The sequence below is a fragment of the Danio rerio genome, chromosome 14 (assembly GCF_049306965.1).
Source record: "Danio rerio strain Tuebingen ecotype United States chromosome 14, GRCz12tu, whole genome shotgun sequence".
NCBI lineage: Eukaryota > Metazoa > Chordata > Actinopteri > Cypriniformes > Danionidae > Danio > Danio rerio.
Genome location: NC_133189.1, coordinates 9,189,564 through 9,214,682, shown reverse-complemented (window position 1 = coordinate 9,214,682; position 25,119 = coordinate 9,189,564). Strand labels below are relative to the sequence as shown.

The 25,119-nt window shown below is 36.1% G+C and overlaps 1 protein-coding gene across 4 annotated transcripts in view; it reads right to left on the bottom strand.

Moving 5' to 3' along the window:
• The window catches only part of si:dkeyp-115e12.6, a 59,039-nt gene extending 34,369 nt beyond the window's left edge, over positions 1–24,670 (bottom strand). Inside the window, exons 1-7 of one of the 4 annotated variants that reach the window (XM_073922525.1) lie at positions 24,476–24,670; positions 16,259–16,487; positions 14,181–14,377; positions 8,299–8,402; positions 7,966–8,009; positions 7,595–7,859; positions 153–334 (exon numbers count right to left, since the gene is read on the bottom strand). In XM_073922525.1, coding sequence (XP_073778626.1) covers positions 153–334; positions 7,595–7,859; positions 7,966–8,009; positions 8,299–8,402; positions 14,181–14,377; positions 16,259–16,420 — 954 coding nt within the window. In that variant the 5' untranslated portion in view covers positions 16,421–16,487; positions 24,476–24,670. Of the gene's footprint in view, positions 1–152; positions 335–7,594; positions 7,860–7,965; positions 8,010–8,298; positions 8,403–14,180; positions 14,378–16,258; positions 16,488–22,259; positions 22,632–24,475 lie in introns of those variants that run through there. The other 3 variants (XM_073922527.1, XM_001344567.10, XM_021472747.3) reach the window with 3 other exon arrangements.
• Positions 24,671–25,119: the final 449 nt, after the last annotated feature.

Sequence of the window (25,119 nt, the reverse complement as noted above, 5' to 3'; positions counted from 1 at the left end):
TAATTAAAATTATGATCACACTTTATAATTCTCTGTAGAAACACTTGGAATGCCATTCTCCCTTTTCTACACGTCATCAGAAGAGGAAAGGCCCGTCCATCAGTGACGATTTCTCCCTCATTAGCATAATCAGCCCTAAGTGAGAAGCTTACTCTGTCAGTTTCCTGTGTGCTGCGGGTCTGTGCGCGGGTCAGCTGCTCTTGCGTGCGCGTCAGGCTCTGCTCTTTGCTGCTGATCTCTCTGTTAGCCTGAGCCAGACGAGACTCCACATCCTTCATGCGCTCAGTCTCCAGCTGTGCCTCGCGCTGTAGATCTGAAACACGCACACGCAGCTCTGAAAGAGGAAGACACACTCAATTATTCATGTGCCACTGTCAAATGTTATTTTTGGCTAGTTTGAAATAAAGGTTTGATGTATTATGTACCATATGAAAACATTTACAGGATAAAGCTTTCTACTCAATCCAACAAGTGCATTTATGGAAACTAAGCTATGCATAACCATAATATTTCTGAATGACATCATAACATAATTAACATATGAATAGTGATTTTCTGCTGAATGATTTTGGGATTATTGTAACTAAAAACTTCAAACACGACATAAAAAAATAATGACTACAATTTACTCATTTAACTTTAGAGTTTACAACACAAATCTATGAAAGACTACATAAAAATAAAGAAAATTACTTTACTAACTGTATTGTAAACATATCAAACAAACATTTGCATATTAGTTAGTAAAATTGTTGAAATTAATATAAAAACTTATATTCATACAAGTAAATTAATTTGACTCGATGGGCTAAAAAATCCATGGAAGTTGCAGATTCAGTTTAAGCCTACATACGAGTGATATTACAAGTAATAAACACTTCAAATATTTGTTATATATGATAATTATTGTATATAGGTTCAAAATGGGATGAAATTGCTTAATCTTAGCGTAATAGAGCTTTAAATTTAGCTCATACATTTTAATGCCATGTTTTTTACCCCAATAATTACAAGACAATAATCTAAGTCTAAGTGTACTTAATGCAAGAATTATTTGATGACATAATTACAAGTCTTTTTTTTCTCACATGGTCACCCACTAAAGCAAAGCAGGGCTGCAAATGGTCAGTACCTCCATGTGAGACCACATGAGAAAGCTAGGTTGCTATTGGAAGTGGTGTTAGTGAGGCAAGCGGGGGTCACTCAACCTGCGGTCTGTGGGTCCTAACGCCCCAGTATATTGAAGGGGACTCTATACTACTCAGTAAGCGCCGTCTTTCAGATGAGACGTTAAACCGAGGTCTTGACTCACTGAGGTCGTTAAAAATCCCAGGACGTCCTTGGAAAAAAGAAGTAGGGGTTAAAACTTGGCATCCTGGACTAATTTGCCCACTGGCCTCTGAAACATCCCCATAAGATAATGGTCTCATCTCCACCAATCAGCTGGTGTGTGGTGTGCAGTCTGGTGCAATATGGCTGTCGTTGCATCATCCAGGTGAATGTTCCACAATGGTGGTGGATGAGGAAACTCCAACCAAAAAAGTATAAAGCACTTTGAGTGTCTAGTATATAACGAATATAATGAATTATTTTAATTGTAATAAAGACACATAATAAAGAGATAGTTCATCCAAACACTCTGACCTTCATTTGGTTTTAAATCTTTAGTTTTTTTCTTTTGTTTAACACCATAAAAGGTATTTTAAAGAATGCTAGCTTACACCCATTGACTTCCATAGTCAGATTAAACATTACAATAGAAGTCAATGGGAGCCAGCTACTAGCATTCTTCAAAATATTTTCTTTTGTGTTCAACAGAAGAAAACAACAATAGATTTTGAAAAAGTGAAGGGAGAGTAAATGATGACAATTTTAATTTGTGGATGATAATAAGTACGGGTCTGATTATGTGTATGGAAAGGTTTTATAAAAACGTGTGTTACTAGCAATAAGTGCGTTGAACACCAATTTGAAGAATCGCACACCAGACGTGCACATTCACAAGTTATTTAAAAAGAAATTATTGAGATGGAGCTCTGTGGCATGGCAAAAATATGAGCAGTGTCATGAGTCGTGGCTGGGTGACGCGGACAGCCGTTGTGAATTTCACAGACAATAAAATTGGACATATTGGAGGGTCATATTTCATTTACTTTCAAAAATTATACAATTGTTGTTGTTTTTTTACTTTGTCATTAATTATGGTGCAATTCCCTTCAAATTCTGATTACCAGAAAATATATATATATATCAAGGCAGTTTTCTTGTTTAAATATTTCAGAATAATGGTTTCGCTTTTTTGTCTTCACATGGTATACATTCCACCATTTACACTATACACTGCATTGACTACATTACACTGTAATTCAATTACAGTATTCTGGTGCAAAAATCCTTTGCTAACTTTAAAAAAATGAAGATGCTTAAATGCAAGTGTTAAAAAGATCATTGTAAAAGCATTCTGATCTGTCAATCATTGTGAGTTTTTTTTATAGGTTCTGAAGAATTTGCATTTGGGAAATGTTTGTATTCCTGTTCCAGAAGCCAAGCGTTTACTGGTCAAAATCAGTAATACTGTGGTGCAGAGCTGTAGAGAGCTGTCTGTGGAAATGACAAACCCTGATGACCTCATTGATGACTCATCAACTCCACAAAAACAAAACAATGGAGAACATTCATACCATCCGCACTTGCTCTCTCTCTCACACACACACAGATCTCTCTTGCTTAACACACATACACACACCCAGTCTCTCGCTAAACCACCTTACAACAGTTGTGTCCGATTCTGGCCAAAGATAAGACCAGCATGTGTCAGTGAGTCTAATTCACTCTTCTTGTTTAGAAATTAGTATTTAGAAATACTTAATGCACTACAAATACTAAACATAGAAGTTTAGAACAGATCTAGTGAGGGGAAAAAAAAGTTAATACATTATATGAACAGAACACTTGGTAAAAATATATGCATTTAGTTGATTAAAAGTATATACTGTATAGTAATATATGAAATGTTTTTCATTAGAGCTGCAAAATAGATCACAAAATTAACAATATTACAATATTATTATGTGCAATATTCATATAATCAATATCGCAAACGTGTCAAATTGCATCTATTTTATGCATCTATTTATCTAAATTTAACTAATCAGCTAAGGCCTTAAACCCCACCTCCCCAGTAGTTGCTCTTCTGCTATTGGCTGGAGTGCCTTAAAAATGAACCCAGAGCTGAAGAAAACACTAATGTCAAGACAAAAAAAAAAAAAAAGGACAACAGCCAATCACAGTCAAAATATCTGCGGAGGTTTTAAAGACTAAATATTTTTAGTCTGAATTAGAATTTATTAGATCTGAAAAATACATTTTTACCTGCTTAAACATAGCATTTTTCAAGAGAAATGTACACTCACCAGCCACTTTATTAGGTACAATGCTAATAAAAGTTAATGCAAATTTCTAATCAGCGAATCACATGGCAGCAACTTATTGCATTTAGGCATGTAAACATGATCAAGACGATCTGCTGCAGTTCAAACCGAGCATCAGAACGGGGAAAAAGGTGATTAAGGTGACTTTAAACGTGGCATGGTTGTTGGTTCCAGACGGGCTGGTCTGAGTATTTCAGAAACTGCTGATCTACTGGGGTTTTCACGCACAACCATTTTAAGGGTTCACAGAGGATGGTCTGAAAAAGAGAAATTATCCAGTGAGCAGCACTTCTGGCATCAACAAGGCATTTGCGCCCACAGAGGGCAGAGGAGAATGGCCAAACTGGTTCCAGCTGACAGAAAGACAACAGTAACTCAAATAAGCACCTGTTACAACCGAGGTATGCAAAAGAGCATCTCTTAACGCACAACATGTCCAACCTTAAGGCGAATGGGCTACAGCAGCAGAAGACTACACCGGGTGCCACTACTGTCAGCTAAGAACAAAAAACTTAGGCTATAATTCGCACAGGCTCACCAAAATTGAATAGAAGATTGGAAAAACGGTGCCTGGTCTGATGAGTCTCGATGTCTGCTGCAACATTCAGATGGCCGACTCAGAATTTGGCGTCAACAAAATAAAAGCATGGATCCATCCTGCCTTGTATCAATGGTTCAGGCTGGTCGTGGTGTAATGGTCAGGGGGATGTTTTCTTGGCAGACTTTGGGCCCATTAGTACTATTCGAGTATCGTGTTAATGCCACAGCCTACCCAAGTATTGTTAATGTCCATCTCCATCCCTTTATGACCACAGTGTACCCATCCTCTGATGGCGACTACCAGCAGGATAACGCAATATGTCATAAAGCTGACCTCAGACTGTTTTTTTGAACATGACAATGAGTTTACTGTACTCAAATGGCCTCCACAGGCACCAGATCTCAATCCAATAGAACACCTTTGGAATGTGGTGGAATGGGAGATTCACATCATGGATGTGCAGCTGACAAATCTGCAGCAACTGTGTGATGCTATCATGTCAATACGGAGCAAAATCTCTGAGGAATAGTTCCAGTACCTTGTTGAATCTGTGTCACGAAGGAATAAGGCAGTTCGGAAGGCAAAATGGGATAACCCGGTACTAGTAAGGTGTACCTAATAAAGTGGCCAGTGAGTGTATATTGCAAGTAATATTTCCAGTCTTGTTTCCAAAATTACATACTCAAATAATTTAGATCACTGTCTATTTATTTTGTAAAAATTGCAATCGATTGTGTTACTTTACTTTTGATTGATCAACTGCAGCTTTAGTGAGCACAATACTTTTTTTTTTTTTTTTACTGAGCCCTAACTTTTGAACTTTCCTTCTCAGTGCATTCCTGCTTTTCAATGCATGTATTGTGTCTCATGTACTGGAATATCATTATTGGAAATCTGACACTAGCATTTCCCAATAAGCAGGCTGACTGTATAAATAAACCTGACATTCTGTGAACAAATACAAAGCTTTACCTCAGCTAATGGGCAAACACAGCTGCAAGAAATATAAAGCCTCACTTTAGTCTTACTTTAACCTTATTATTATTATACACATTCATTTAACAAATATAGCATCTAGTGTACTTTCAGCACTATGTGAAGCTATGACAAATCTCCTCCTTCCTTAACATGCAAATACTACACAAATCCGCTCATACCACTGATGAGGTCAATCAACTTGCTCTTAGTGGTTGCCATGCCAACACTGTGTAAACAGCGACTTTGGACTGTTTTAATTTTTTATGATTATTATATAGCAGGCAAGCAAATGTCTTGGATTCCAACAAGCCTGGAAAGAGAGATGTAACTCAACCCAGAGAACATGACACAGCAGATTAGCATTTAAAGGGACAGTTCACCCAGAATTGAAAGCTGTCATCATTTATTCACTCTCCACTTGTTGCAAACCAGAGTTTGCTTCCTCTGAAGAACACAAAAGATGATCTACTGAAGTATGGCTGGGTTGTTAACCAGAATATTCATGACAAGGCAGTTGATGGTACATATAAGGAAAAAACTAAAGATCCTTCAAATATCTTCTATCATGTTCAACAGAAGAAACTAACTGACCCAGATTTAAAACTAATTAGGGGGGCGAGTTCATTTATGGTTGACCTATTCCTTTAAGTAAAGAGAGCATTTTCAACCCTCATATTTTGGGGTTTATTTTTGAGCAAGAAGAGAAAATTAAAAATAAATACAAAAACAGTTTTTAGTAAAGGAATGAAAGATATTCAACCAGGATTAAAAGATCTGTTCAGTTCACTGTGATCATAATCAACATCAAATGTGAATAAGAATGAGTTTTACAAGTTTAAAACGCTTTTAAAACAGTGCAAGTTTCCAATAAATTGCAGCGATTTTATCATCTTTACTTTATCACCACAACCGCATGTACAATTATAGAAGAACAATACAGTACAATTATAAAAGAAGATGCTTTAATGACGGTTTGTGGACATTAAATCAGGTTTATTTTGTACATTAAGATAACTGATATCCATACAGCAGTGGATATTAACGTGTACCCTGTCACACTTGCAATGCAAAAACAGTGCAAAGCTGAATGTGCATGCTGTGTGTGTGCATGAACTTTGTAAAGACATTGTGTGTGACTCATCGTTGCAGAAAGGCTTGAATTAACTCCACAACAAATACATCAAATAATCATTGGGAAAGTTCTTACTGTAGTATTTCTCACAAACGTTACGTGAGATCTGCTTCCTTCATGTCTTTTACTGTGCTATTTATCTGACGCACCCAGCCGGAAATTGAGGCACACTCTGACGGGCACGTAGGAACGGTGGGCGGTGAGAACTAGCATTAAAAGCACAGGTAACAAAAACAGCTACATTGCGTTAAGAGCGGAGGATTCTAATGTTCTAAAAGGTATAATAAATAATCTGAATGGAGATTTGAGCTGAAACTTTACAGACACATTCTGGAAACACAGAGATCTGAAATCTTGAAAAGGGGTCAAATAGGTGCCCTTTAAGTAGGGCTGTTCAATTAATCGAAAATTCGGTTTCGATTTCGGCGTCTAACGATTATAAAAAACCATTCATCAAAATAAACAATTATTCCCTCATATACCGTCCCCCTTTCCAGTTGTACACATTTGTTGCTCTGCAAAGCTCAGTTCTATGTGAAAATGACTAAAAGCATGTACTGTATGGTAACTTTTGCAGCACTGGTTGCGCATCATTCATTGATTTATATTCAAATCATATTTTTAAAACACAGCCAAAATAAAACAAATAAGCTTTTCTATAGAAGAAAAAATATTATGGGAAATACTGTAAAAAATTCCTCTGTTAAACATAATTTGGGAAACATTCATATATGGAAAAATTCACAGAAAGGCGAATAATTTTGACTTTAACTGATAATCGTTTTCAATAATCGTGACTACAATTATGACCGAAATAATCGTGATAATGACTTTTTTCCATAATCGAGCAGCTCTACCTTTAAAGCACCTATTCTGTAAAACTTAGGGATGAAGTTATAATTGTTATTTAAAATAATCAAAGTAAAAGTGGAAATATAAAATCTGGATATTAGGGGAAACTGTACTAGATACAGCTTATCATAAAAAATACTTTACACTTCTGGCTGGAACGGGCGGGAAAAAAAGCATTTAATTTAATTGGAAATCGTTTCACTCTCCATCTACACAACATTGGCACATTGGATTTCCTAGTGCAATCACAATAAAATAGTATTCAGTGTTAAGATAAAACTGGGGACCTTGTGTATCTACCTTCCAATTATTAATAGCATGCTTTAAGTTTAAATTTTTTATTTATATATTTTTTTACATTTATTTATTTATTTTTTTGTTATTTATTTAATCTCTCTGATGTTGAGGGGGTTTTTTATCGTTGTTTGCTTTTGGTAAAGTAAAAAAGTCAGTTTTTGTTTGTAAAATATGATTTGTTTAAAATATATTTGAAAACAAAACTAGAAAAAAAAAATGTAACAGGAACATCAAAACAATATATACAAATATAAAGATTCTGTGATTTTAATACAGATGGTTAATGGTTTAATTTTACTCAGGGATGTCTAAATAACCTATTAAACTGTATTTTTTTCCTGAAACTCCAGTGGTTAAGCTCACCATCGATCTCGTTCCTCAGGGCGTCCTCCATCCCACAATTACTGCTCTTGATCATGACCTCACTGGATGAAACCAAGGAAGTCGGTCGTCCTTTGGGAGTGGACCACAAGACATCACGTTCCCATGGAAACACAGAGGAGGGGGTGGATGGCTCTGATTGGCGGACGTGGCGCCGGAGGGGCGGGGATTTATATGGTTGCTGTGGAAACGGGGAGGAGGCCCCGCCTGCTGAGGGCTTGGGGACGTCTCCAAACTGCAGCTGCTGCTACAGCAGACAGAACACAAACACGTGATTCAGGAAGCAGAGGGACAAACAAAACATTTCTTATTAAGAAGCTACTCTTAAAAGTGTTTATGCATACGTGACGTACTCTGGCATGCTGTGCTTTGCTTTCGCTCTCCGCTCTGAAACCACCTGCAGTGAAAAACAGGTTGTAAAAGAATAACAGTGATGAATAGATTGTTCTGAATGCATCCCACACATGATACAAGCCAGGAAAAAAGAGCCTGGATACAAAGTTGAAATCAGAGATAGACAAAGCAATCGCACTCTGTACCATGCAATCAGTCTTTAGGGACCTTCAGTGAGGAAAAAAAAACACTCTTTACCCTACTTTATGAAGGGATACAATATGAAATCTTTGAAGAATCGCAAACAGCCAGAAAGTGAGAAAAACAAATGGGCTAAGCGTGACGGATGGTACCGTTGTTGTCCCAGGGAGAGCTCGTGTTCCAACAAGGTGTGGAAAACAACGTGGATTCCCCAGAGCCGTTCCCCTTCTGCAGCTTTTCCAGCTCTGCCTCAAGCCTGCATGCACAGTAAGAGAGATGGTGTTAGGTCAATACAGCAATGGGGCTTACAGGCTAATGTCAATACTCAGGCCTAGAGTGGTGTATTGGGTCATTTTGAAACCTCATCATCAGTGTCACAGCAATGTTATTTTAGTATTTTTTATAAATAACATTTACCAAAACAAGGTGTTTTGATTAAGTCTTAAACAATGATTACGATTATATTGGATAATGAAAGCATTTTCAAAAAAGCACTTTAATCCAAAAAGATTGAACAAAAGGTCACTCCACTTTAAGTAAAAGTTTCCCAGAAACAGCAAGGTACATCAATGTCACTTTTGAAATAACATTCATATGTTATTCATATGTTTATAGCATAAACAGCTGGAAAAAAAAACTATATTTTATAATCATATAAATTTCATAATTATTTAATAAAAGTTATTTAACTTAATTTGCTAAGAAACATTTAGGATGGCAGGATTAATGATGATAATTATTTTATTTATTTATTTATTATTATTTATTTTATTTTATTAAAGTCTGTAAGACTTATGAGTTAATATTTAGGTTATTTGCTAAAATATATTATTTAAATCGTTCATGGAGCTGAATGCAGTAAATAGTCTATAAAAAAGGTCAAAAATAAACCTGTACAAACAATCTAGCCTTAATAACCAAATTATTTAACAAAAGATGATACTGCAGTAAAATATTTGTAGTCTTTTAATAAGCGTGATATATATATAGAAGGGCTATGAAAAGTTAATTGTTTGATTTGAAATTTTTTAGACGGAATTTGTCCAATAATAAACGTGAAACGCGTGGTTGTTGTCTTGCGGTGAACTCGGCCAATCGTGTAATATCAGTACCGTCATCGCAGTTCCAGCAGACGCTCTTCAGACACTGCACCGGCTGAATCAGTCAACTGATCTCAGAGCGCTGTCGCAGTACTTTGATGCCACGTGACAATCAGTGGCGCCCGCGCAGCGTCAATCTGGGCAACATTTCTTAACAGCATACACCACTTTAAAACAGATTTCGATTGATCTGCGCAGCGCTGTATGAAGTCGAACGCACCTATTGACTGGAGACTCGCTCTTAACAGATCGTTTGAATCAGTGAGTTGTCAATTGGAGACTCGCTGTAAACGGATCATTTGAATCAATGAGTTTTCAACTGGGAACTTGCTTTGAACAGATCAAATCAGTGAGTTGTCAACTTGAAACTCGCTCTGAAGGGATCATTTAATCAGTAAATTGTTAACTGGATACTTGCTCTGAACGGATCATTTGAATCAGTGAGTTGTCAACTGGAGACTCGCTTTGAAGAGATCATTTAAATCAGCAAGTTGTTAATTGGAGACTCATTCTCAATGAATCATTTCAATCAGTGAGTTGTTAACTGGGGACTTGCCCTAAACAAATAATTTTAATTAGTAAGTTGTTAACTGGAGACTCGCTCTGAAAAGATCTTTTGAATCAGTGAGATGTCAACTGGAGACTCATTCTCATTCTCAATGAATCATTTGAATCAGTGAGTTGTTAACTGGAGACTTGCTCTAAACAAATAATTTTAATTAGTAAGTTGTTAACTGGAGACTCGCTCTAAAAGGATCATTTGATTCAGCGAGTTGTCAACTGGAGACTTACTCTGAACGGATCATTTGAATCAGTGATCTGAGTCTGAGATCATTTGAATGAGATGTATCAGTTTAGTCCAACTATAAATAAATTGATCAGCCCAATTTGTAAACCAGTTAACTGACAGAATTTAACTCACTCCCGACTAAAACACGACTATAGTGTCTCCGAGCGGGTGATTATTTCTTCACTTCAAAATCACTCTACTCAGCTTCATTGATGAATTTAAGAACATTTTATTTTTTAATCGTAATAAGCAAAAGAAAAAGTTTTGATAACACATTATAATAACTACACACAATAAATCATTTATTAAGCATTAGTGACCAGCGAATTCATTATTTGTTAAGCGTTAACTTTCCATTTATAGACGTTAGTAAGCAGTTTATAACTGCAAATACAAATGCTCTATTCTTGACTTATAAGCACATTTATAATGAAAAGTAAGAAAAAAATTTCTTTCATGCCTTGTGACTGGTTGATTTTTCATGACTAAATTAAGTATTGCATTATTTACAAATCAATTAAGATTATTCAGATTGAGTTAGTAAATGGTTAATAAACTATTGAAATCAACGTTTATAGATCTTATTATTCAGGCATATAGTTATAGTTCATTTGTATGTAGTAAATGCTTTATTAACTCAACTTCATGCAGTTTTGTGAAATAATCTAAAGCGAGGACTATTAATGCTTTTTAAATCCCTTATAAAGGACAGTTAAAGGCTCAGTATCAAATGAACAATTGGATGCAATGTTTAAACTGTAAGATAAGGTTGCAAAATTAATTTTTTATTTGATAGTTTAATTTATGTATCTTCAAATGAATAAAAATCAACAAATGAATCCTTAATATTATTTTCCTATTTAGACTATAAATGAGCCTTTAATTGTCATTTATAAGACATTTATAAATGATTAATAGTCCTCACTTTAGATTAGATCACAAAACTGGTTGAGTTGAGTTAATAAAGCATTTATTAACATACAAATTAACTAGTAGTATATGCCAGAATAATAAGATATTTACATGTTAATTTGAATAGTTAATTAATCATTTACTAACTCATTCTGAATAGTCTTAAAAAACCTCCAACTATGCTTAAGTAACTGGTTTGTAAATAATTCAATACTTAATATAGTAATGAAAAATAATAATTAAAGTATGAAAGTACAATAAGGCACATTATACATGTGCTTAGTCAAGAATACAGCATTTGTAGCTGCAGTTACAAACTGCTTAATAACTTTTATTAACAAAGTTAATGCTTAACAAATAACGAATTCATTGCTATTTGCTAATGCTTAATAAATAATTCAGAGTGTGTGGTTATCATCAATTTTCTGAAATAATATTACTGAGATAATGTATACATACCTAAGTTACTTAAGCACAATAGTGAAGTAAAAAATGAGTGTTTGATTGTATACTACTTTAATTAGCACTTACTTTAATTACTTTATGTTACTTTAATTTACTTTAATTACTTTAATGTTTTTTTAAAAGGTGCAGTAGGTGCTCTGCCAAACTGCTAACAGGTTAGCATAATATCTCTGAAACAGTAACTCCCCTGCTGTTCAAAGGCATGCCTCCTGAAATCACAAACACCCACATTAAAGGCCTGTGCACACAGAGACGTTTTTTGCTCGCGTTTTCTGATGATGTTTAATGCCTCGCGACTAAATCACGGGTGTCAATGTGATTGTGCACACCAACACGCAAAACGGCAAGCGCAAAAGTGTCATTTTAAAAAAAACGCCTCATGCTCGTTTTTTTTGTTTTGACACACTCAGATTGGCACTTTTGCTCACGTGCACAGAGCTGCTGAAGTTACAGTAAACAGCACTTGGAGGCACTCAAGCGCTAAACTGTCAGTGCGAGCACAAATTGAAGAGGATGCCCAGAGGCGATATGAACGTGGAGCTGCTAATTGCACTGGTGAACAATCATTTCTTCAACGCTAGAGCTGAAGCTGCTGCTTCAACTATCCTTGCTTGTTCGAGTCACCAGTAACTTTAACAACAAACGTGTGAACTTCCTCTCCTCCTATTCTTCTGTGTTATAAGCGGGTGTCAAAAGCTTAAAGTTGTGTAGCGCCACCTAATGTCAAAAGAGTGATTTTGCATACTCTTCAGCTTGACGCCTGGGAAAAGCGCTTTGGTTTGAATACTGAAAAACGTCTCGTAAAACGCTGATGATAAACGCAAACAAAAAGCGTCCCTGTTGTGTAGGAGCCTTAAAAATTCACAAAACCCTTGAGTGTTTTTTTTTGAGATTTGAACAGATTTGTGTGTGTTGAGCATCAGTTAAGAGAATGTTAGCACCTGTTAGCTTTAATTGTGGGGAAAACTGGATAATTTTGAGCTTTTGTCAGCTAATTTCAGCTTCTGGGTTTAAAACGATTTTTTTGGGGCAGGATCAAAATCAGTGATGTAGCGCAAAACTCCAAGTGCAAAAATGACGCATCGGTTTCTCATTATTATTCATAGCGGAGTTTTCTTATCCTATGAGAAGAGCCGGCTTCTTAATTATTCATGACTGCACCTGCTTTCTCAAGGACAGTCAGACCTGTCAGTGCCAAGCAGTCAGATCCTACCTTGATGACTGGGTGAAACCGTGTCCACGGACCCACGGCACACAGTATTTAGCCGTTCATGAAGGCTCCTATGTGTTTTTTTTGATGATCCACAGAGTTTGTTGCATGCTTTTCCCCGCGATGCTGTCAGGGCCGATACAGCAAAGCTGTTTGTGTGCTGTAAGCATTTTTGTCTGGAGAGCAGTACGAGAATTGGAGAATGGCGGACGTTGTCTTTTATCAGGAGTTCGTTCACATTTACACACATCGCCGTGCTGCTGTGTTTGCCTAAATCCTCTAGATTACCAGCAGGGCTAATGGTTAAAATAGACAGGGCAAGAGACCTGCTGCACTGAGTTTGCATTCAGACCCAGGGATTGAGGGAAAAGTCCTGATTTATAGTGTTTATATGAACACGATTATCTTTACAATTGTATAAATTGTGGTTTTGAGTAAGAAATTACAAATAACAAATGTAACGGGGAATTAAATTACTATTTATTTATTTGCATTTTAACTTTGTAAACTATAAAATCATGCGTGTCCTCACGATTTGTGTCTCATTTTGTTGTTCGCTCCCCTCCTTCTCTCCTGTTCTGCTGGCCACGCCCACTCCTGCCCTTTGTTCGCGGAGCTCCACGCCCATTATGATGCATCTTTTGAAAAAATTCTGAGGTAGACCTGAACCGAAAGTGGGGGGTTTCAAGACCCTTTAAAGATGACCGTCCACAACCCACTAGATCACATCAATTGCCTGTTAGAAAACTTTACAGTACTTTATAATAGTACAATTTTGAATGAAAAACTGTATCATATGTAGCTCGTTTCAAGAAAAACTTGTCATAATGTTAAATATATTATGCATGTGGATTGCTGGTTTCATTCTCTCACGTCCTAAAGCGACACTGCTTAGTGGTTGGCCAGCAGGGTGCAGGAATTACATTTATTACAAAGCCATACTTGCATGTTATTTCAGGCGGATTATTCAGAGTAGCATGATAAACAATGTGGGGAGCGCGTCATTGTTCAGAAATGAACCAATGTGAATATACAACCAACTTGACCTCAGAAAAGCAGGCTAGGCAGAACAGCGCTATTTACTCATGTTGAGTTGTTAAACTAAATAAAAATATACATTATTAATGCTGTAAAAGGACCATAATGAAACTGATAATAGTCAAATCAATCTTTTACCGGAAGATTTCAGTGGCTCAGAATATAAAAACCCATATAAACACATTTAGATCATTTACTTTAATCATTACTATTGGATTGTGAAGAGACTTTCAACCAGCACAACAAAAAATGTTTCTGAAGACAAACACCAACTGCACCTTTAATGACATGGAGTTGAGTTGACAATGACATTGAGTTGTAAATAACCTATACAGTAGTATACATTGATAAAATCCTGTCAGTACAGAGTAAAAAATAAAATATAGTAATTATGCAATAATAAAAAGTACAGGCAGAACAGAGTGAGAACTGAAATGACATGATTTGCTAATTAATGTTGATGATCTGGTTTAGTTTGGTATGTAAACAGACAGGAATGTTTGCAGGAGCGCGTCTCACCGTTTGATCTCCTGCGTGAGGCTTTGTGTCAGCTTTTTGGCAGACTCCAGCTGTCCCTCCAGCGAGTGCACTTGACCCGTTTTGACCTGCAGGTCATGAGACAGACGTTCTCTGGTCCGCACTTCGGCCTGTGCCGCCTCTCGTACTCCTCCCAGCTCCCTCTGAACTGCGGCCAGCTCCACACGCACCTCCTCATGCTGACAGACAGGAAGACGTACATAACATCCCGCACTGTTTGTGCTACAGCTGTGCTCAAACTCGCAGCCAACTTTCCATTTGGTGTCCTTCCAAGCAGTTATTTCTGCATTGCTTAAGTGCCTTTGTTAACCATTGAAAGTCTAATTGGTCATATTTGTTTTGCACACTTCTAAGGCTGATCAAACCTTTGCTGATAAAACGGTCTACTACACGACTTCTCTATGTGTCTTTTTAATCAAACCCCTCTTCTGCACATGTCTGTTGTTTATAACGAAGTAAAACTAAATAACTCTGCAAACAGAGATAAACCAACTCTGCCTTCACAGTTCAGTCTGCGGCTGCTCATTAACCCTTTATTTTAAGTTTACTACACCGGTGGTCAGAGCGCCACGCACCCCAGTTGTCATAAATCACAAATGATCAGTGTTTTCAATCACAAGAGACTTGATGTAGGTCTCAAATGCAGAAATACACATTAGTAGTAGCAGAACAACCCTTTACAGTTCATGAAATAAACTACGGTTGTCTGAAAAGGGTAATAATCATGCAAGCATGAATTGACAACGTGCTTACTCGTGCAGTATATACATTGTGTGCATAATTAGACATTTTGTGCTCTTCGTAATGTACATTTGCGCATGCGGGTCCAGTGTTTCCTCTAGGATTTTCCAGCTGTGGCGGCAGGCCTTTTTTTTACACAGATCTGCCATCTACCTGTGGCGTTATTTCAATGACAAATGCAGTCGTGAGCGCAGTATTAGAAGTCGAGATCGCATTTATGCATGTATTTATGCCGATTTCCTCTGCTCATCCACAAAACTTCCTGCACGCCCCCTTAAATGTAAGCCGCTTCAAGAGCGTGCAGATCTTCTTGTGCGCTCTCAAATAAACGCTGCCGAGTGCAGATCTGAGAAAAAATCAGATTTGAGCACTAAAACCTTGCAGTGTGAACAAAACCTAAGTAACTTCAATGCTCTAAACAACCGAAACTAAAGTCAAAAAAAAAAAAAAAAACAATTCAGGAAAATAATGTTCCTAGTCAGTCATTTAGCATAACAGATTCTAACCTCTTTTTCAGACCTTGTTTGTAACAATAAAAAAATGAATATTTATTGTTACAAATATTGCATATATTTAATATTTATTATTTTAAACTTCTTTAATTGCAATACTAATGCCTTTTAAAATATCATACATTTATTGTTGTTATAAATATGTCTGAAAATATTTCTTTTGACACATAAATTAGTCTCAAATTACATATAAATAAACTGAATGCCTTTTTAGTGGGGGGTTTCCATTAATCATTGTCTTGACATATGTGTCCTTTTAGCATAAATTACATTAAAATAATTAAATACATTTTTGCTTAAATTATTAAATTATTTTAGCTCAGAAAAAAAAACATTCTGATATTGTTTTAATTCCCCCTTTTTGCATTTTGCTTCCATATCTGTATATTTATTACAGGGTCATATCCAGGGGCAGACAGAATCTGCAGACTATTTCTGCTTGTCTGATTTTCAGACTACAGCAACTAAAAACTTAACTTATAATAAATTTAAAAACCTTTTAAGGTATACAACGCAAATCTAATTAGAACCACCTGTTCAGTAAACAAAGCTACAGTAATTCTCATATGAATCATCAACTAGAAGACAAGAAATATTACAAAACGTATTGCACATAAATCACCTGAACATTTGCAGATTATCTAAAAACATTACCAAAATGAATATATAAAACTGAAGAAATATACATTTCCACAAATTTATCTAAATCATTATATAAACAGAATGAAAAAACAAAACTGAAAAAAAAGTGCGGATATGTGGGTGCACAATTCATTATCATCATCATCATCTTTATCCTAAACTGACCTTCTGCTTCTGTTTGTGCAGAGCGACCTCAGAGTTATCCAGCTGCAGCTGCCTCTGCTGTTTCTCTTTGTTCAGCTTCTCGTTCTGAGCCAGGAGCTGTTTAACCTTCTGCAGGACGTGACCCGTCAGACCCACAGTCCAGTCATCTCCAGCCCAGCTCATCGCGGCAGAAGATTACAGACCCGTCAGAGAGTTCACAGATCCTTCAGCTGCTCATCATCTTCTAGCACTGGACAGAAAAAAAAAAAAAAAAAGTTCATATTAACATTTTCGTTCATTCATTTTCCTTCTGCTCTTATTTATCCGTGGTCACCATTGCAGAATAACCCGCCACCTATTCCAGCATATGCTTTACACAGTGAATGCCCTTCCAGCCACAACCCAGTACTGGGAACCACCCACACACTCATGGATTCACACACACTCAAACACTAAGGGCAATTTTAGTTCATCCAATTCACCTATACCACATGTGTTTGGACTGTGGGGGAAACGGGAGCACCCGGAGGAAACCCATGCCAACACCAGGAGAACATGCAAACTCCACACAGAAACGCCAACTGGTTCAGCCGGGACTGGAACCAGCAACCTTCTTGCTATAAGACGACAGTGAAAACCACTGAGCCACCAAGTCAAATGACATGCAGGCAGTATTTGTTCTCGTGTGGAGCAGTGGTTGCATTTTTTAAATGGAGATTGAGAGTTTTGTCAGTTCAGCAAATTTTATTTAATCTTATTTTATGCAGTTGTAACTGAAATTATAATAGACTTTGTTTTACCAGTATGCTTTTGGAAGCATTACAGTTTATTCTAAAGCCAAGCTTGAACGTTTGGTAAAGACAGCCATGGGAGTCATATCAATTTTTACAATCTTTAGCAATAATCAGTTCTTATTGAAGCTACTAAAATAACATCTGATGCCCCACATCATTTATTTTAGACTCATTCGACTTTTAAGTATGCAATTTTCTTCTTTGAATGTCATTTTTGTGTTGATTTGTTGTTGTATTTTTTGTTTAGTGTATGCAAATGCAGGTCTAAGATCCAAGACAAGTTTCTCCACTGCGGACAAAATATAAACTAAATTAAACTAAACTGTATGGAAACATCTGGCTTCAGCTGTTTTTCATAAGGATCTGTGCTCTGCCTCAGGGGAGATTCTCCCAGATGTCTGTACTTGTTTCAGACTAGAAATATCAGTTCACAACCTCATATTTATAACGTGACAAAAAGCTAAAATTAATCAGTGTGACTGCATCTTCATATAAAGAATATCAAAGCAATTGTGTGTGGGTGTTTGTCAGAGTGTTCATGGAAACACTCTTCAGGGACTTCTGCTGCCAAAACACCAAGCTAAACTGAAAACAGAAGATTTAGTCGTTATAGAAGTAGGTGTTAGTCTAAACCAGTATAACATCATATTTTCTTCTTAACACAGACAAAGAAATACTGTGCACTGGTTGTTTTTGTCAAGCAATTTCAAAGAATGGAGACTGACAGTTCAACTCAAAAACAAAATATGTCATCCGGTGCATCAATAAGTCATTCAGTCCGCTCATTTGTAAATTGGATTAACAAATTCAAATACATTATTTGTCTGAAAAGAACAATTCATTTACCGTTGGGACATTTACTTCTTTTGTGAACAACACAACGCCGAGACAGGGCAAGGAACATTTCTGAATGACTTATTATTTAGGATTAATAAGCACAAGCTATATCAATATATATATATATATATATATATATATATATATATATATATATATATATATATATATATATATATATATATATTTATTTATTTATTTATTAAAAAAAAAAAAAATATATATATATATATATATATATATATATTCAATATACTAATATACTGATATACTAATATTTTAATTCCATTCTAGTGAACTGAAACTGTGTCAGTCCAGTTTTCAGAGTTGAAGTTCAGAGTTCAGTTTAGTTCAGTGTGGTTTAATTTTCCCTGCTGAAAGTTTAAACACTGAAGAACAAATCCATCGATCCAGCTCCAAAAGTCCCAAACCAAACAAGCCAGTGGCGACAGTGCGAGGAAGAAAACTTCACCAATTGACAAAAGTGAAGGAAAAAATAAAATAAAATAAAACCTGAGAGAAACCTGGCTCAGTTTAGCACAACTATTTCTCTTCCAGTATGCACAAATGTATGTCTGCAGGACTTGAAATTGCGACCTCAAAATATATTTGGGAGCATTTGTGCGACTGCATGTAAAGGGTGTAGTGCAACCCGTTTTGTTTTTTTTTCTGTCTTCCCTGCCGCTATTTATTTGTTCATATTAGCTGTCAATCACTCAAGACGTTCCACTGTCAGATGACTAATTTGTTTTCTGATCAAAGATTGGAACAATTGATTATTCATATCATTGTCTTATTGATTCCTTATTTGATACTGTAACTCTGACTGATATGCATCAATAAAAAACAGTTGAACAAAATTGTAAACTTCTTGTATTTCAATCAAACTACAAATACAAGACTTTTTTCCGGAAGAAAAAAATATTACAGAAAAACTGAAAATGTACTTGCTCTTTAGAGAATTTAGGGAAATATTGTGTTTAATAATGTTTTTTGGGTAAACCACTTTTTCAAGAAAACAGAAATGGACTGAGAAATTGAAACTAAAATGAACAGTCCAGCACATTTGCTATTCTTGTGGGGACTTCCCATACACTCAAAAAAAGAAAGATTTTTGCTGTTTGCTCAAACTACTTATTTAAAATAAGCCGAAACAATAATTCTTGAGATACTTTGTGGGACAACCTAACTGTTTTCGGTTCAATCCACTTAATTTGTTAAGTTAACTTAATCGATTTGTGTTGGTACAACATGAATGAATTGTGTGGATGGAACCCAAGTGGCAACATCCCGCTCTCCCTCTGAAAATAAATACAGAAGTAACTGAATTCATTGAAATTCCGCTAGTCCTGGCTCCATAATAGAGCAAATTTAGAGCCCACTTTTAAAATAGGCAAGTTTACAGCAGGAAAAAAGGTGTTTACAGCCTGGTACAAAGAATGATTTTGGTTCATAAAAGCTAATATTACCCTTCATGACAACTGTAAGGGGGTGATTTTTTATTATAACTCATTCGTTTCGTTTATATTAACCTCCAAAGACTTAGTGTCCACATATGTGGGCAGCACATTTAAGCTCTTATGTCTTATGTTTATTTATTTTGTTACAGACATACAGTGTCATTCTGCAATTGTTTTGAGGCATATGAAATGTCCCAAACACCATTTTAACTGTCCAAAAAGTCTTTTTACTGATAGTCAAAACATGTTAAAAAATGTGTGTGTATGTGTTATTAATGCATTAAAAACAGTCAGGTAAAAAATGGCTGTGTTCAGGACGGAAATAAAGAGTTTTTCATTCTATTACACAAAAATACTTTATTATGTAAATTCGGACGAGTCCACATATATAGACATCACTTTTCTCTAAAAGTACATCATTTCAAAAGATGACACTTAGGTTTTATTCTAATTAGGTTTCAATAAGCCTAAATAGCAAAGAAAATTTAAAAAGTGCATGTAAAAAACAGCTTGGGCCTTAAGAGGTTACGTCTGCATAATTAAGGGCGTGGCCACTTGAGTGACAGCTAGGTCTTGTGGTCAGAGTCACTTCACCTGAGCCGATTAGCCGCTGAACTCTCCATATCCATTGTATTTTTGATTTGTTTTATGTGGTTTTACTCAGTCAGTTGCTTTTTGGAATTATTTCTTACAATAATCTGATGATATGGCATGCTGTGCGCACTTAATTGTGCTCACAAACTATTCAAGTTGCCTCCATTTCCCAGGTGAGTGAAATTATATGCTTGTATACCATCTTTATAAATGTATTTGTTTTAAGATAGTTTATTATTTATAGACCTGTAATGCACAACAGAAAGATTGATTAGCTGTACGCTATTGAACAGTCATCTGAAACATTGTCTTACAGTGTTACGCCTGGATTTCATTAATAGTCTTGCATTTACTAACACAGACTATATTTTAATTATTTGGAAGTAATTAGCATTTTCCTCCTGTAAAAAAACGTCATAAGAACAATGCTTAGTGGCTCAATGTATTACAACAGTGTTAATACAAGTCTAAACATTTTATTGATATAGTATACAACCAAGCCCATGTGGTCAGAACACAAACGAGTCGCAGGTAACAAACTATTAAGCGTTTCTCCCAAAGAAAAGCCTGTCTTAACAATTGTTAGCAGGCGTCTGTAGCTCCGCCTCTTTGCCCTTGTTTGGTATCCACCGGTCCATGCAATGATGCGCAAACAAAATGACAATGGTTGGCCACGCCTACTTGTAGCTTCTTTTGCATTGTTCGGAAACTGATTTGACCAAGTAGGTAAAAATGTGTTTGACTCTCATGTTACAAATAGGGATGCAATGTTTACATTTTGGTTATACGATTATAGTCTAAGAAATAATCACAGTTATCTCGATTATTTGCATTAATTGATCTCAAAACCCCACTAGTTAAACACTGTTTTAAATTTAATTTTGTAGTTCAGGCCCAGCTAAATATTTGTTGCCGTTCTAATTGTTTGAGTTCATTTAAATGAATATATAAAAATCAGTGGATGTTATTGATGCATTTATTGGGTAAAATTGCTCATTCAATGTGTTTTTGGTCATTACCAATGCAAAAATAGACCCAGTGGCGAAACTAATCCCGCCATGACTGCTTCAATGACGCTCGAGCCTTGTGCTGACGCACTACTTCTGCGTGCAGTATGAAACCTCTAATCTGTTAACATGGACTCCAAAAAAAATACACTCTGCTCACACTAGCAGTGTGAAACAGGCTTGAGTCTTTCAGCACTCTCTCCGAAAACACAGTTGATCTCGGCTGGCATTCACCACATGATCGCTCTCATTAATGCCATTATTTATAACTTTAGGTGGGTTTGCAAATCTGTGTACTTTCCATTGCGTCTTCCTCAAACTTTAGCCCCTTGCAATTCCCGCGTTCAAAAAAGCCCCTTGTCATCTCAACTAGGTGCGCCTGAAAATCATGAGCGTGTTGCATCGCGTGTGTGTCCTTCCAATGGAAACAACAAACTTGCATGAGGTTGCCTTAGGTAATAGTCTTAGTCATAGTTAGTCCAGTGTGCGTGGTTATTAGTCTTGGTGTACAAACTAGTGCACAGTTGGCATAACTTTGTTTAGTTGCTGCTGATTTGTTCCGTGCAGAAACGCGGTGTTGAGAAGCCTTTACGATTAATTAACTGTGACAAATTAAATCACGGTTAATAGTGAAACTGGTTAATCGTCGCATCCTTAGTTACAAAATGACAGATAACAATGTTATATATAATTTATAGGTGTATTTTACACTTCTAGCTATTTATTGGGGCCCCCCAGATTTCAGCGGGCCATAAGCAGCTGTTTACCTAGCTTATTGGTTAAATCCACAACTGTACATACAGCATAATACCCAAACACTACCCTTGAACATTCAGCAGTTTTACCTTTTCAAAATACTTCATTCTGGATAATTTATTAGCTTTTTTTACGATGGTGACTCTATAGTGACAATTACCCATGAATCTGTGTGGATACAGGGTTGAGTCCACAATATATTTAAAAACAAGACCTCTCTCTCTCACACACACACACACACACAGTAAACATTCTGCAGTTTTACATTTTCAAATACTTTATTTTGAATGATTTATTAGCTTGTTTACCATAGTGGCTCTACAGTGACAAGTCCCCATGAGTCTGTTTGGATATAGGGTTGCGTCCACAAAAGATATAAAAACAACACCTCACACACACATCACGACAAAATACTTCATTCTGGATGATTTATTAGCTTGCTTACTATGGTGACCACACAGTGATACAAGTCCCCATGACTCTGTGTGGATTCAGGTTTAAGTCCCCAAGGGATATAAAAACAAGACCTTACAAACACATTGGAAAAGTACATTTACACTATCACCCAACCTACCGTGTTTTGTTTCTCTTGTCAGGCAATAACAGAAGAGGACTACACTGCTGAGAGAGGAATGAGGAAAATCCGGCCCACGAGCTGTGAAACTGTGAACACCCTGATCAGATCTCCAAGCACCTTCATTTCCATGACAAAGCACCAAAGATGTGCTTTCAAACACAGCTGACGCCAGCCTGAGGTAATAACAACCATGTTTCCTACTGAGATGATTATACACGTTCTTGCCTCAAGTTTAGTCTCCACTCTAAGCTACATTCACGAAAATAAACCTTAGCGAATTTAGAAATCCTACTATGGTACGGTATTGGCTCATGAATATTTATTAGGCAGAATGAACGGAAGCTGTTCCTAATTAATATTCATGAGATGAACCTTCTCCTTAGTAGGATTGGGAAATTCGGCTGGAGTGTTTACAGTAAACTAAAAGTCAGGGGCCTGTTTCAGTAAGGAGGTTCAAACAACTCAGAGTTTAAACTTGAACTCTGAGTTGATTTACCGAGAGATTAAAAACTCTGAGTTTTCGGTTTCAGAACAGCTGATCTGAGTTGGGTCAATCAACTTTGAGTAGACCAACTCAGAGTTAAGCGCGCACACCGTGACTATAAAAAGGCATTATCAATGGAGCGCAGACATTACGAGTGACTATGGCAATATCTTATAAAAGAGATCAGCATTTCTTTCTCCAGCTGAACTTGATGTTCTCATGCAAAGTTATAGCAAATATGAGCGTATATATTTGAAAAGAAGCAACCATCAGTGAAGAAGAGACAGTTAGCGTGGGAAAACAGCTGCTCAAGTTAATGCCTAATTTCACTTTTTAAGTATTTAAATATTTAAGTATAATAAAATAAGTAATGTAATTTGTGACGTTTATATTTTTTTTCTAAACTTTTTTTTATACATTTATTAGTTTTAAATGATTTAACAGTGCACTTGCGTGTCTGCCTTTTTATTGATCAAGTGATAGAGGTTAATATAACATTTAGAAGGTAAGCAGTACTAAAAATAATTTTTAGAAAGAATAATAATCCCATTAATCTAGTTACAGTGCATGTCGAAGGTGAATTCAATTTAATTATTTATTAAAAAAGGATAAGCCATTCTAGTACAGTTCTTCTGTGTGTGACTAAAATGTAGGCAATAGCTATGTTTCCATCCAAATATATTACATAAATTTATGTGCAAAACTTGAATATTGCATACAATTTGCGAAAAAAAATTCCATCCAACGAGTCATAGAGAAAAAAATTGTCACTTCCTGATTAAACTGGCACCAAATATCAACAGTAAAAACAGAATTTTCTGTGGTAGAAGAAGCTGCGTCAATTAATTCTTTATTTAGCCTAATTAATGTACTTGCGCCTCGATGTCAGAAGACAATGCTGAAGCACAATGAACACGTGGGGGCGTCTGAAGCCATGAGATGCGGAGACTCTTGACATGCATCAGACGTTCGGAGGTAATTAATAATATACACTAATACTGAAACAGTTAAGGCATTTTAGAATGACTAAAACAATATTTAAGACATGTTAAAGTGTGCCCGTCTGCTGGTTTGTCCATTTACACACTTTTTCATTATCATATGATCATGATCTTTTTTTTAATGTACATACTGTAATTTGTTCAGTAAAAGTGTTTCCATCGTAGTTTATGCGCAGATTTTCTATCGAATAAAAGTTTATCCTACTCAGTTATGCGCGTTTTTTATGCATATTTTTAAAAGTTATGTGCATCATGACGTTTCTATCAATCGTTTTTATGCACGTATCCAAAATGAGCATTAAAATAGGTGGTTGGAAACATAAGGCTAAGACAAGAAATACCGCTTCATCTTTAAAAAAGGGGAGGAGACAGACAGAAACTCAGAGTTTAGAGAATAAAACCTGCTTCTGACCAGGTTAGATTCACAGAGTAAGTTACCACAGTAACTGACTCTGATTTAAAGTTACTTTTCTTTCAGAAACAGGCTTGACTTACCCTGCTTTCTCGAGTTTAACAAACCTGCCATTTTGAAACGGAAAACCCAGAGTTTCTCTCATTTCAGGGTTAAAATACTCTGAGTTTTCAGTTAACCTCCTTTCTGAAACAGGCCCCAGGAGTGTGCTGAGGGTGCATTTTCAATTGGTTCTCTACTAGGAAAAGCGAATTAAAAACAATATTCGCACAGTTTGAATAAAACATCAACAATCAAACAACGTGGCATCACTTACCGGTTGTTGATCTCTCTGAAGCGCGGTGATTCTGATGTGTTAATCCGCGTCTGCGAGTGTTTTACTGAAATAAAAGCGATAAGTATTTGAATTGAAGATGAAAAGCTTAGTCGTTGAAAGGTTCCAGATTGTCGTTATTTTTCCCCAGTCAAACTGAAGCACACGCGGTCGCTGAACCTCCTGCCCCTCACAACTGGCGAAGTTGATTTGACGCTGGGCGCGAGGGTCCGTGACGTGACGGAGTAGGCGGGGATTTGAGCGGTGAGCTAAAGCGCAGTGGCGCCCACAGTCTTTTGTTTACATTTTATTTTAATATCTTTAAATAAAGTGACACAGCACTGAAATATATATACATCAGATATTGAACAAGGTATATTATAATTGCATGTTGCTTACGAAGTTTTCATTATATTTCATTACATTTAAACATAACATTTCTTTATGTTTATTTAAAATTAACCAGCATTGGAGGCAGAGTATAATTGCATTTATTTATTAATTACAAATTTTCTCTACGTGTACTTTGTTTATTTATGTCGTAAGACAATTTGAACAAATGAACAAGGAAACAAATACACGAACCAATAAATAAACAAATATGTAAAGAATTAATAAATAAGTAAATAAAAAGAAAGAAATGAACG